Here is a 14,749-nt window from a genome sequence, read left to right on the forward strand (position 1 = left end):
GAAGATTCCAGTTTCTTGAACTCAACACCAGATTTTCCGCGAACCGTTGCCTTAGCAACTTCGTGGAACGCCGGCCCCCCCCAGCCCCGCCCACCTCCCGCCCCTCGCCACGCCTCACTCTGTGCCCGCCTACTCTATGCTCTTCCTTCCGCCCCAGGCTGACAGCTGGGACCTAGAGTCCTACCGTCTCTACCCATATTGGTATTGCCTGACTGAAAATACGGAAGAACGTAATCGCAATTAGAAAAATATTCTTCCGTACGATCCATGCTTTAGTCTCAGAGCTTGAAATCCAAAAGAAGTAGCTCTTTGTAACTTGGAGGCTCCGCCTAGCACGAGCAACAGGAGCCGGTTTTTCAGGCAGTGCCTTAGACAACAGCAACTTTGGAGGCCCCCAGTTTGCTGAGGGAGACGTGGACCTGAGTGGGGCGGTGCGTTCCCGGGCAGCGTAGAGGAAGTGGGAGACCAGCGGAATTGGCGGGGATCTCCACCGGGAGCGTCTCCACCATGTAAGTGTTTGCTGACCCGGATTCCAACCCCTGGTCCCGCTGCAGGACTTTAACTCTCTCCCGCTCTCCTCCTCAGGTCGAAGGTTTCCTTTAAGATCACGCTGACGTCGGACCCGCGGCTGCCTTACAAAGTGTGAGTAGCCGGGCGGCGGTGTGCCTTGCGGGCTTGGGGGGACCAGGCTGGCCTCCAGATCCTCTTCCACACCAGCAGGCTGCATGCCATCCCTTTCCCACTCCCTCGCTCTTCCTGGAGCCTCCCCGATCCCACCCGAGCCTGAGAGGCGACATCCCGCGCCCGCTGCACTGTCAGCTCACCCCGGCGCGAGGGAGCAAGGGCGTGTGACGGGAACGTTGCTGCTGACAGGTGACCTGTCCACGGGACTCCCTGGGTTGGGTGTTGGAGCGGGAGGACGTGTAGACGACTCTAATGATTTGTCGGGGTCCTTAAAGAAGTCCTTATCTGCTCCTGATTGGAAGGGCCTTTTGCCGCCTTGACCAGCTGTTACAGGAAGTAGGGGAAGACAGCCCAGTTCAGATTCTGAAGTTACTTGAACGTTTATCACTGTCCGGCTTCTGATTTCCGTGTGAGTGACTCAACAGTCGGGCGTCACAAAGTAATGAGCCTCAAGTCATACACTTCCTATGTTGGGATTTAATAAAGTGTGATTAGTAGGAATGGGAAATGCAGAAATAGGGCAGTTTATCCACGCGAGGCCTTTTTTTCTCCTTTAGCAGTTGAATGATGAATTGGCACGGCCTTAACTACATACTCATCCGGAATTTTCTGTGATTTTAGATCAATATTTTTGAGGTTATTGCAGCTGGAAGTCGCATAAAATGCGGCAAAGGACAAGACTTCAATAGGATTTTAAGCATAGTTAAAATAATTAATATCGAGACCTACTTAACCAAACTGTTAGCAGTTGTCAGCCTCAGTGACTTAACTGTCTGTGACCCATGCAACTCCTACCCTTAAGCGTTTTTGATCATTTGATCTCCAGATGAATCTTTTTTTCACCTTCTTTCAAATATGCATGGTTACAGCCTAAAATCTTAAGGTCTTTTTCAGTAACTGCTCCAGCTAAGGTGTCATTTTCAAGTATGCTCTTGTGGATGACCACATTTTCTTCTTACATCTAATTTACTCTAATATTTCAGAGTAATGAATTAAAAGGAATTAATTCATTGATCAGACTGCTTTTTAAATCTGTCACTACCCTCTCCTCCTTGCTTTACCCTCCTAGAGTCCATGGTCCGGTCATTCTGTCTGGTGTCCACTCACCTCAACTCTGGTGTTCTCCTCTCCCCAGTATGTTTTGCTTGGTGAAACATCCAACTCTGAACTCAACCACTATGTACCTAGCTGAATGTCTTTGGGGAAAATTACACAATTAGGCTGATGGATTTTATGTAAAATTCACAACTATGCTCAATAGTACCGAATGCTCTGCTACAGTTCCCAGGTTTGCTTGTCTTTTTATTCTCTGAAAGAATTTTTAAAATCTATTAATACTTTTTACAGTGCTTTTCCCTTTTTCCGAAGCCATCAGAGGAAAATTCATCTTTCCGTCATCACATCTATAAAGTTACTACTATGTCTATAAACCCATAGTTTCTGTCCACTATCCTATTACAAAGGAAAACATGACTTTATTCCTGTGAAACACCAGCTGTACCACTTGGGCTCTGGGTCTCATCTATTTTAGTCTTCTCAAGATTAAAGTAGATGGAGTCCAGAGATTCCTCTCTTCTCATCATCTTTGATTTCTCCCTTTATACTGGGTTATTCTCATCAATGTATAAATATTCTCTAGAAAAAAAGTGAGAAGGTGGAAGAAAGGACAGAGTAGGACAGCAGTAGTATCTGTAAGGGTGCCTGGAATTTTGAACCAGTTCAAGTAATATTGGTGACTGAATGAATATAATAGGCATACCTAGTGTTTGGTGTGTGTATGTATGATCTGTATATGGGTGTGTGTTTATATAAAATACGTATAACGTGTGTGTGTGTGTAAGGTTAGTTATGCTATGTATCCTATTCAAAGTAATTGGTAACTAGTACTTGGGTACTATTAAATGCAATTTTTAAAATTTATGGGAGAACATGCTTTGACTTTTTAATGTTCCTTTTCACTTGCCAAGCCAGTAAATGTATGCTTTGATAGAAAAATGTCCTTTGAGTTTCTAACATTACTAATAGTTGAATTCTAAAAAGGATGTTTCAGTTCCTCATTTATTCTGGGGAATATCAAGAGTTTTTACTGTTTTTTTTTGTTTTATTTTTTGATAGATTCACTCTTGGTATTGCCGTTAGGTTATAGAAATGTTCAATCAAATGTGCTCTTGTATATATGGGATGAATTAAATGTACCTTTGACTTTTTCAGTCTGATTCCTATCTTTCATTCTCACTTTCCACCTCTTCTCTCACCTTCCTTACTACCATGATTACTTAATCAAAGCTTCAGTCAATGTTCACATATTGACAAGCAAGCCCTTTAGTCCTCTCTGCTTTTATACATGTTCTTTTCTGTGTTTGGAATGCAGTCTTGGGACCACCACTTCTGGACGAACAACCCTTTAATAATCAGAATGTCACCTCAGTAAAGATTTCTGTAATTGTCGGGGGAGTTCACCTCTCCCTTCTTCAGTGTCCTATAGAAACTTCATTCTCAGTTCTTTATAATAGCTCTTGTCAAGTTTTGTCATATTTCTGTTTATATGTAATATTTATTAAAAAGAAAATTTACTAGTAATTTACTTTAAAAATTCATCTTAATATACAGAATAATTCCCATTTTTTTCAAGACACCAGTGTAGTGTTTAAGCGCCAAATTTGCAAAATGATGCAACTGGCAAACAAAACAAATCCAAATCTAGATAAAATTTGTGGAGTTACAGTAACTCCCAGTCCCTCTCTGATTTTTCTGCCGCTTAGAACATGCATTAAAATATGTTTTCATTTTACTTTTTTATTGGATTATCTTTGGACAGGCTCACCAATTTAAAATACAGATAGAAACATATTTTAATGAATATCAGTATGACATTTAGGTATGTATTACAGGGACATTTCCTGTCTGCAGTTCACAAGTGAATTGAAACCCTAAGGTTTTAAGAGTTCCTTTGAAGCAGTTTAGGAAAATGAATCTCAGTTTCGAAACTGTAAATGTACTACAGAAATACTTGCCAAGTACCATTCCCTACTTTGTATACTATCACATTCCCATTTTAGCAGATATTTTTTAAACAAATGGCTGTCCTTTAGAATTTTGTTTTTATTGTCTCCAAAAAAAAACAAGGAAAGAAGAGGGAGAAAAATGATGTCCATTTTCACTCTTGAGTGGTATTTTGGAGAAGTAGAATGGTGGCAGCCAAGAATCTCCTACGGGAAGTCATTATAATGTGTTTTGGCAGCTAGTGATTTTTATATTCAGTGATCTGTAACTAAATGAAGAAATGGGACACATACTTAAGATGTTACATAATGATAATTTATTAAAACATTAAAAAACAATACTCTGGTGACAAATAGAGAAGTTTCAAAGAGAAATGTTAGCTTGCCAGTCACTTCCCTGCTTTGAAAGATAATCTGTTTTACAGTCTTAAGTCATTTTTATTTATTTCACATTAGGAACTTTTTATATATTTTTTAACTTCTTTCTTTGTTTTTAAGTATTTTCTTAGGGTATAATGTCAATTCTATTTTTAGTTTTTAATTGGAAAATTCATTCAGATTGACCATTTATCAGTAATCTTTCATATACTTAACACTGCATAAGTTAGTAACAAAATCACACATGACTCTCCAAAATGTTATTTCAGATTGTATTAAGCCCTTTTTCTAATGACAATATAAAGGTAGAAAATCACTTCACATTTTATCATAGTGAACATACTCATTTACATCAGTTTAATCTACTATTTCAGACTTGATTATTAAAAGTGCACTGGAAAGTTCATGAGAAGTTTAAGCTAGACTCTTAAAATGAAAGTGATGATCTTCCTGCATCAGGCGCAGAGGTGTTTGGACTGGAGGTGGTAAAATGGACTGACGACTAAGGAGAAATGTGACTTTTTGAAATCCATTTGTGGAAACAAGCAGCAGCCTATACGCTAGATCTTTTTGTATCAAAGTATTGCAAATATATAAGGTTTCACCTACATGGGTTAATTTTCAGGTGGAGCTGTGGGCATCATCTCAATTATGACACTAATTGTTTGGTTTTTTTTCCATTTTAAAGTTAATGAGCATAGTGTGCAGTCAAAATAGACAACCTTCAGCCTCAAAAGACAGTTTTGTCCAGGTCTGCCACATTAGCCAAAATAAGGAACGAGCGGCTTTAAGAATAATCAGCTTTTTAAAAAATTCTTAATTCTTCTTGCAGACTTAGTGTTCCTGAAAGTACACCTTTCACAGCAGTCTTAAAGTTTGCAGCAGAAGAAGTAAGTATAGAAATTGGAACAATGTGTATGGAATGCAGTTTATTGGTATCTTTTTCAAAAGTCTTTTTAAATTTGCGGGGCACCTGAATGGCATAGTTGGTTAAGCGTCTGACTCTTGGCTTTAGCTCAGGTTTGATCTTAGGGTCATGAGATCGAGCCCTGATCTGCTTCTCCCTCCCTTTCCTCCTTTCTCTCTCTCTCTCTCAAATAAATAAATCTTTAAAAAAAGAGAAAAAGTCTTAAATTTTGCATGTACTCTGACCCACCACTTCCATGCGGATTCATTACTAAGTTTATGCTATCAAAAAGTTAAGCCCTACTTACAGAAGTAAGTGAATGGAAGTTAAGACTTAATAGAAGTAGGGAAAGTGAGTTAAACAAATCTCTATTTAATGCATCCGTTGAAAACTATAAGGAAAAAATTATGAGGATATGGGAATTTTTTTAAACAGCAACATTATTTTACAGTGTAGTCCATAAACCTGTTTTTACTCATTTTGATTCTCGAATTAGAATTTTTTAATGTCTTTATCATATTTTTCAAGTTTTATGTATGAGCATGTCAACTGGTTGCTTTTAAAAGTGTGTAGTCTTTTAAAACATTTTTGGGTTTTTGGTTCTTAAGAAATAAGATTTTTTTCATCCGGAGTTATCAGATGCATCCATAAGCTCTTTGGACATAACACTACAAGAGTAGCTTGGTCTGGTGGAAATGGCATAAAAATGTGACTTGGGAGACGTTTAATTGTGTCATTAATTATTTGTGTGATATGGGCAAACCTCCCAATCAATCTCTCTTTTCTTCAAATTTCATATCCTGTAAAATGGGAGTAATTAATATCTATCCTTCCTGTCTGATTAAATGATTTTGAGTAAAAATATAATTGCATTTACTGATATTTTGTGAAGTTAAAAGTGCTGTACAAATCTAGAGTAACTCAAATCCAAATGTTTTGATTCAGAATCTTCAAAAAAGTTTATAGTCACAGAAAAATAATTTTAGTAACTAAATAAACTGGCTTAACCCATAATCCTACCCTGAATTTAAGTTATTAGTGGAAAATCAGCCAAACCATCAGTAGTTACAGATACTGTCTGGGACCACTGACATCCTTTATCACTCCTTCAGAATTGAACTGAAAAGTGGTAGTACTTGTTTTATAGTCAATTTTTAATCTTTTTCACCCATATAGAATAACTAAAAAGAGGTAGGAAACAAATCTGAGTACAGCATCAGCATTACTTTCTGCTGCACAGATCACCTGCAAGAACTATTCCTGGTTCTGGGGCATAGCAGATCCCACAAATTTAAGAAGTATGTCAATTTGAGCTATAATTAATATTTTATTATTATATTTTGTAGTTATATGTGTTCTTTGTAAGGCAAAGGCATTGTTGTGATCTTGGTCTTCTGGTGAAAGTATAAAAAAATCATAACAGACGTGCAATAGAAAATACACTTACAAATTTCACATGGCTGCATATATTTATTGAGGTTTTAATGTAGCTTATAACCATTGATGAATCGTGGGTGTTACACCTTTAGAAAGGTTATGACTTTCAGGCAGCAATGAGAAGGACTTTCACAAGATGAGACATTATAGGATCTTACAGTGAAGACGAGTTGACTTGACAAACTGAGTCTGTGGATTTAAATCCCTAGTAAAATCTCTCAATAAAAAAATAGGAAAATTCCCCAATAGGAGTAAGAATTAATTTAAGTAGTGAGTTGTGAAAACCTGAGAATAGCCTTTTAACATCCTAAATTACAAGATTTAGGGGTCTGAGAAAGAAAAGAAATGAAAATTTAGGAGCATGAAATACTTTGCATCCAGAAGGAAACTTGTCAGTAGTGTAGGATGAACATAATAGTTGCTGAATTTTACATCACTAGTGATGCTTCCCAGATTTCTGCTAAACAGTTGCTACTACATTCTGGAAAAGGGAGTAATTATGTCAGCGGTTGCTTATGGTTTTTAATGTTCGTAAATATGCTGCCACTATATGGAGGTGACTAAAAATGCATAGTTTATCCTAAAATGGACATAATGTAAGAATAAGACAATAGGGTAACTAGAAACTTTGTAATCTCAAATTTTAGAAATCTGAGATGTTTTATTAAGTTTTATTAAGTATTACAATCTCTATAAATAACTTGAAGTATTTTAATATTTATTAAAGCACATTTTGAAGTTATTTTAAGTTAGGTTTATTTTAATTTTTTAAATCTTTAAAAAGACATTTACAAATAAAAATGGACCATATAGACTGTGAAGTTATGTGTTTATCAGGTGCATAATCCAGTAACAGGTATTGTTCTCATGCATAAATTTTTATTTTAAAACTTGAGTCTTTAATTTATAACTTAAAGTAAACTTTTAGTTGTTTTTCTTAACTATGTATATGGACCATTATACATTTCCCAGAGCAGCATTTCCCAGAATATTTTCCAAGGCCACTAGAACCACCAAAACAACAACAACAAAAATAACGAAAAACTAGAATTAGTGGCCAAAGAGTATGGGAAATACTTTATTCACCATTTCCTTCTTAACATTAAATCAACTATATTAGCTGCATATTAGTTGATCTTGAAAAGAATACTACTTTAGTGTTTTCTAGATTTATTTGATCACAAAACTCAACTGTAATATCTATAAAACTAGTCTATAAGCATAGAAGTACTTAATAAATATTTGTTAGATAAATGAATGAACTTATGTGTACATGAACACATTTTGACAACTGCTGGTCTCAAAAGAATTAGGACTTCTCCCTTTAGCTACCAATAAGTTCAATACCACATTTTATTGATTCAGAAAACGAATCTTTTTACACCTCTGGAAGTAGATCAATGGAGTCTTACTCTCAGTATTAGCCAGGTGGCAGTCACATAATTGTCTAGTTGACATCATCTGCACCCACTTGAACTTAGTTGTTATTTCCTGGTGGCATAATTAGACTGTTGCAGTCCTGTGAAATCTAAGTCAGCAATACATTCAGAGGGGAATTTGAGCTTTGGTTGGTCTTCCCTTAAATACAAGATAGCATTTGTTTGATCTTACTGCTTCTACAGAGAAATTTTAGGAATGTTCTAAGCAAGTGTTTTGCTTTTATTTTTGATTATGCAAGAGAGTTACATATGATAAAAATAACATGTCTAAGTCTGAAAGAGTAAACATCGATCGTAGATTTATTGACAGTGTTTTTCTGTAATGCATAAAATAAGATGCATTTTCCAATCCCTGGTGTCCTACATGCAGTGAAATGCAGTATTTAGAAAAAAATATTGTTCATTAAATATAAGCCAATTAATAGTTTTTCTTTGATGACATTATTTATCCTAAAAGATAAATCACATTTTAGGATTATAGAATTGATTATATGTACCCCATCCTTGCTAACCATCTTTTATAGTTTATGTATATAAATATTTATATATATTTTTATATAAACTTTTACAAAAATAAAAAATAATTTTTTTCCTTTTTCTCCTTTTTAGTTTAAAGTTCCTGCAGCAACAAGTGCAATTATTACCAATGGTAAGAAATCATTTTTTTTTTTTAAAGATTTTATTTATTTATTTGAGAGAGCAAGAATGAGAGAGAGCACATGAGAGGGGGAAGGGTCAGAGGGAGAAGCAGACTCCCTGCTGAGCAGGGAGCCCGATGTGGGACTTGATCCCGGGACTCCAGGATCATGACCTGAGCGGAAGGCAGTCACTTAACCGACTGAGCCACCCAGGCACCCGGTAAGAAATCATTTTAAAACTATTACCTCAGAGCTATAGAAATTGTTTTAAAAAGTCAAATTAATTAAAATCGACTTAAAAAGGCCAAAGTTTATATTAACATAAATGATATACATAGGTATTGTCCATAATGAGCTCTTTTCAGTTTCTTTATGCTTCTGATATATTATAGCACTTTACAATATCTTGTGTCCTTACCACTTCATGCCAGATTATTACTAAAAATAACTTTTCCCTTTATTTAACAAGGTGTGTTGTTGTTTTTTAATAAGTTGTAGATGCTTTAGAATATAGGAAGTTACATGGGAATGTACCTTTGCTATAGCTTTTTATTGCTTTCCTGTGGTAAACTATTTCTTACAAGCTTGAAATAATGAGGATTTTATCCAATTAGATCTATAGTTTAAATTCTGAATATCTTAGAATACTGTAATTATTGTGATGGAACTAACCCTGTGAGAAGATACTGAAATAAGATGAAGAGTAAAGATTGCGGGAAGGCCTTCACAATCTTGCAAAAATACAAGGTAGTATTTGTTGGTGCTGGCCAGTGGTTCATGTGCAGTTAGGATAGTCTAAGAGAACATGGGTTTAATGCATGGTAGCATGCTTTAGTTTAGATACGACAGAATTTCTCATTCTGAAACATATATTCATATGCTGTCATATTGCAGTGTTTTGCTACCTGACCTACTTTCCAGAAAGGTTTAGGTTTACAAATTAGCTGTTAGGAAAGTGCTTTGTAAAGTTTCATCAAGTGTCACTGCAGCTTGAATTAAATGACTTTGGGGGCTCTCTTGGGGAGATTTTATGCCTTGGGAGCAATATGTAAATGATGAAGGACATAAAAGTGCTTTTGACTTTATTTTTCACTGGGTGTGGTGTGGTAAAATACATTGTCTTCCGTGGAACTTATCAGGATCATGGCCTTGACAGGTGTTCTTGTCTAATCCAGCATATGTGTAAATGCATAATAATAATGGATATTTATTTCAACATATTTCAACAGGTAACTTACCTGAAAGATTTGTCATTCATGTTTTTGGATTTAAATTGTTTGGCTTGTGCCTGTATACACAGTAATGACAAATCTCTTGTTACATTAAACCATTTTAGCTTTAGAAATAAAACCACTTAGATAATTTTATGACTTCTTTTCTAGATGGAATAGGAATAAATCCTGCCCAGACTGCTGGTGAGTATTTGTCTGAAACTCACGGACATGTGGGTGGGGCTGTGCGTGTCAATTGATACTGAACATGTGATTTATTCTAATTAGACTAGATAGGGTTTTTACCAGGATAATAGCTATTTTTTAAGGGTTATGTAGGAGTCTTTACCTGTGTCTTGGAGCAATAATTTGTTTTGTTACAGGTATCAGTTATATATGCTTTTGGCTACAAGAAAGAGAAAACCTCACTAATAAGCATTAAAAGGTGTTTAATACATAGAACCGAAAGTGACGGTAAGATCGTACTCTTTCAGGAATAATGATTTGGACCTACCTTTATATGATAGTGGTGAGGTAGTCCATGGGAAGTGCTTACAGGTCTGCATTATCCATAGTAAGCATTCAGGAAGTGCTAGCTGTTACTGTTATTTTAAGAAAGTACAGTCTTTTAGGGGACTTAGTCCACACTCAGAGCTTCAAACTTGGTATTATACAGTGCTATATATTGATGTCCTAACAAGCAGGCAAAGTAAAAGTGATCTTAAACTTTTTAGTAGGTAGTTTTATATTTTTTAGATGTAGCTTTTTTTGGTTTATAATCTAATTACAGTGTTTTAAAATTAAGCATGTTTTAATATAATGTGATCTCTATTTGAGCAGTAGTTATGTTTAAATCATTCTAGAGTACTTCTGTATTATAAAAAAATTATATTGTCCTCATAAGGCCTTGGAATTGAAATTTAACCGTATAGAAAATGAAGAGGGATTTAAAATTGTAATTTTTTTTTTAAGATTTTATTTATTTGAGAGAGAGAATGAGAGAGAGCGTATGAGAGGGGGGAGGGTCAGAGGGAGAAGCAAACTCCCTGCTGAGCAGGGAGCCTGATGCAGAACTCAGTCCCGGGACTCCAGGATCATGACCTGAGCTACAGTCACTTAACCAACTGAGCCACCCAGGCACCCTAAAATTGTAATTTTTTTTTTTACTTAAATCAGTAGTTTTAAGTATATAATGTTATTAAATTAAAAAGATTATTGAAAACCATGAGGCATTTTATTGTGGAGATGTCTTTAAACTTTGGTTTAAAGGTTTTATTTCTTCTTGCTGTAGAAATGTTCAGTAGTTCATACTAATTTGAGTTAGCGCTTATTGTAACATGCTGCCTGTTGTATTACCCTTAAAAGTTGAAATGTGCATATCATGGGTCGTGAAGAAAATTTCAGCAAGCAGTTGAGCAAAAATAGGTCAGATCAGGTTTCTAAACCTCTGTCATTTGTGGTAATTTAGACTTACTATTCTTGGGGCGCCTGGGTGGCTCATTCGTTAAGCGTCTGCCTTTGGCTCAGGTCATGATCCCAGAGTCCTGGGATCAAGCCCCATGTTGGGCTCTCTGCTCAGTGGAGAGTCTTCTTCTCCCTCTGTCACTCCCCCTGCTTGTGTTCCCTCTCTCGCTGTTTCTGTCTTTCTCTGTCAAAATAAATAAAATGTTAAAAAAAAAATTTACTATTCTTTCTGTCCTCAGATATTTTATTGTGTAATAAATTAGCAAGTATTGATGGTTAAATTACATTGGTGTTTGCTGAGTGTATGCATTAGCACTTTTGTGGCTAGTGTTCTTATTTAAAATTTTCAGACATTTGGTTGGGTTGTGAAGATGTGAGAGGAATGGGAACAAGCCTTAAAAAGCTTGGAGTTAGATTCTGAAAATATTTGAGCTTCTGTACCTACTTACTTTACACTTCTTTGTATCTTGTATTATGATCGTTGTTGGAATGTTAAGGTAACTTGTCATTTTTTAAATACCTAACTTTATGTTTTGTTTGTTTGTGTAGGAAATGTTTTCCTAAAGCATGGCTCAGAACTGCGAATTATTCCCAGAGATCGTGTTGGAAGTTGTTAATATCTGCTACCTGGAACATAAGATGACCTTTCCAAATAAATATTGGTATTGTTGTAAAACTGAAATCAGGCATTTAAAACACTATGAAAACACCAGTAGTTGATGAAATAATGAAGGGTAACTCTGTCCCTTCTTGTTATTCACACTCTTCCTGTGAAGAGGGACTGCTTATGCATAGAGGTTATCATCTCCACAGAAGATCATAGTCTGTCATTGCTACCTCACAACACACACAGGTAGTTCATTCGGGCTAAGTGGATTATCCAGCTGTGTTTTGTAAGTGGTGGATGCTTCTGATAACTCTTTCTGAGAACATTTGGAAAATTGAAGTTTACTGAATCTTCCTGTTTGTCTGAGTTAAACATTTAAAAGGACTATGGGTCATACATGGCAGTTTGCTTGATAGCATCTGACTTACACACTTAAAAATAGTTAAATTCTCAATTGTATATTGTTCATGATAAAGAATATAGACATAATCAATGAATACGTAACTATCTTTAACTTTTTATCATTTAGGTTTTCTTAAGTTTCAAACTATATCAGAGACTCCAAAATTGAATTTTTTGATCTAGCCCTTTTGTGTAAAATTGATACCTCACACCAAAGAGTTTTAACTATGATCTTGCAGAATCCACTACTTGGTAAGAATTGAGAATAAAGTTAGAAGCGTTCTTTGCTAAGTTGTGTATCCTTTGTCAGTCTCCGAATACAACCTTTAAAACAGGAATCCTCAAGAAACTCTTGTCTTATTGTAAGGGTCATATTTCTAAATAGCATTCAGGAAGAGAGTATTGGAAAGATCTGGAATTCTTAACAGAGCTCTAGGAAATGCTAATTGGAAATGCTGATTATTATACTTACTAAAGACCCAACATTTAAGGAGGTTAACTTAAGTTTAGTCACTCAAGTGAATAAGAAGTCAGGAAAGGGATCCTGGGGAAACCCCAATGACCAGTTTTCTAGTGAGGAGGAGAGAAACAAAAGACACAGTGAAGGGGAACAGAAAGCTATAGCAAAGCATCACAGAAAAAGCCAACTGGATTGGCAAAAGTGCAGAGTGTGTTGTGGAGAACGAAGGGGAAAAAATATCTGACATTGTCAGAAGGAGCAGAAGGCAATTAGAGAAAGCAAAGTGGAGGCTTTGTCAACACACAGACTTCAGAATTCTCCTTATGATAATCTAAAGAATGATATGCATAAGGGAAGACTTTATTTGCCCTTAGAGAGGAAATCAGTATCTATGCAAATTTTGAAAGATGAAAGGAAGGTTCATAGTGATGCGGAACCAGTGCTTGGCCTGCTGCTATATACTGGATGGTGAGCTCCCTGGAGGCAGGCTTTGTGTCTGTCTTGCTCTTTTTAGACCTGGAAATGGAGTGGGCTTTCAGTAAGTACTTGCTGAATTATTCATGAATAAATTATCTCTAAGACCAATTTTTATCTAAGCATGTTTCAGTTATCTTCCCTGTCATAGGCGTTAGGTTCATTGGGAAAAAAATGTATAAGGAGATGCAACCGGGTCAGCATCTCAAGGGTGACATTGGTAGTTTAAGAAATTAACCAGATGTTGTCATATATTTGACAAATGAACAGTGAGATTCTGAATTGTAAAGGTTGAAAAGTATGCTTCTAATATTTGGGGAGTTTTTATTTTTCTAAACAAAACTGTTGCTCAAAGACCCCAGGTTCTTAATATCATTAAGCCTCAGTTAACCAGAAATTTATGAATACCCATTCTCTGAATTTTTTAATTTAGCTTTCCCTCCATCCTGTTTGTACAACGAAATCTGCCTGCTGTGTTACATAAGTTATGATGTCCTGTGCCATAAAGTAATTTGTTTAATATTTTTGTTCCTTGGTTTTGAAAGTTTTGTTATAGTAAGTCCTTAAATTAAAAACATTTCCTAAAGAACTGGATATTTGTTATTAAATAAATGTGATCTCTAAGTTCTTTGTGCAGAATGTTTTGAAGTATTGTATTTTGTTTAAATACATTATTGGTACATAATTAATATTTTAGGGAAATACATTTTGTCATACTGTAAACTGTTTTGTGTACTCCTCATTATTAAAGCTCCTAATCAGCACACCTGTTGAGCCAGTGTATAACAAATGTTGCCAAAAAAAGGTGGGGGTGGGGCAAAGATGATTAATCACCATAGGTCATAGAAATGAATATATACTTCCAAATGCCAGTCCTTTTTCAGGAACAAAAAAGAGAGCGATTTTAGTAATTTTGTAGGCTGATAGGTTCCAAACCTAAGTGATTATCAGAGCCACCCAGAGAACTAAAAATACGGATATCTAGAAATCACCCCTAAAGTTTTGAATCCTTAAATTTGGTATGTTGTAGAAGAATCTCTGTTTACAAAAAGCGGTCCTGGTGATACTTGTTGTGCAGCTGGGTTTGAAAATGATAAGGCCAACCTTTTCACTTTGTAGATGACCAAAATTAAGTCCAAGGAGTAGAAGTGACTAGGATATGTTCTAGAATCTTGGAAAGTGTACATCCACTTCTTGGTTCTCTAGTAGCTAAGTGCAGAGACACTAGCTAACAGTCTCTCTCACTGGTAGTAAAACCTCATTTTAAAGTGTTTATACAATAGTTTTTGTGGATATTTTATTTCTTAAAATTATTCGAAAGGAAAGTTAATGGGAAGAAAATTCAGTCCCTTTAAGGCCCCCTTTCCCCAAATTAAGATATTAAAAATATTTACCATGTCTTTAACCCAAGGCATTGAAATAGTTTTGAACTTGGAAGCATTAATACACTTTAATGGAGCAGTTCTGAATTGACTGTTCAGTGTTCCCAAGGCTGTTTATAAAGCAGCAGGTTACATAGGTAAATTCCATATATATATATATATACACACATATATGTATATGTGTATATATGTATGAATATATATTAACTTATGTAGTTTGTGGTTCTATATGTACATACACATGTATATATGATTTACATAGGT

The 14,749-nt window shown here is 35.6% G+C and overlaps 1 protein-coding gene across 2 annotated transcripts; it reads left to right on the forward strand.

The window, feature by feature from the left end:
• The first annotated feature begins 419 nt into the window (after positions 1 to 419).
• On the forward strand, positions 420 to 13,731 carry UFM1 (ubiquitin fold modifier 1). 2 transcript variants are annotated; one of them, XM_028107454.2, is made up of 7 exons: positions 420 to 509; positions 586 to 642; positions 4,897 to 4,954; positions 8,457 to 8,496; positions 9,868 to 9,900; positions 10,080 to 10,170; positions 11,710 to 13,731. In XM_028107454.2, coding segments are annotated over exons 1-6 (249 nt in total). In that variant the 5' UTR covers positions 420 to 507; the 3' UTR covers positions 10,139 to 10,170; positions 11,710 to 13,731. The 2 variants fall into 2 exon arrangements, with proteins under 2 accessions (XP_027963255.1, XP_027963247.1); XM_028107446.1 differs by lacking the exon at positions 10,080 to 10,170.
• Positions 13,732 to 14,749: the final 1,018 nt, after the last annotated feature.

Source organism: Eumetopias jubatus, unplaced genomic scaffold, assembly GCF_037043125.1.
Source record: "Eumetopias jubatus isolate StellerSeaLion01/CBP00866 unplaced genomic scaffold, mEumJub1_p1.0 scaffold_3, whole genome shotgun sequence".
NCBI lineage: Eukaryota > Metazoa > Chordata > Mammalia > Carnivora > Otariidae > Eumetopias > Eumetopias jubatus.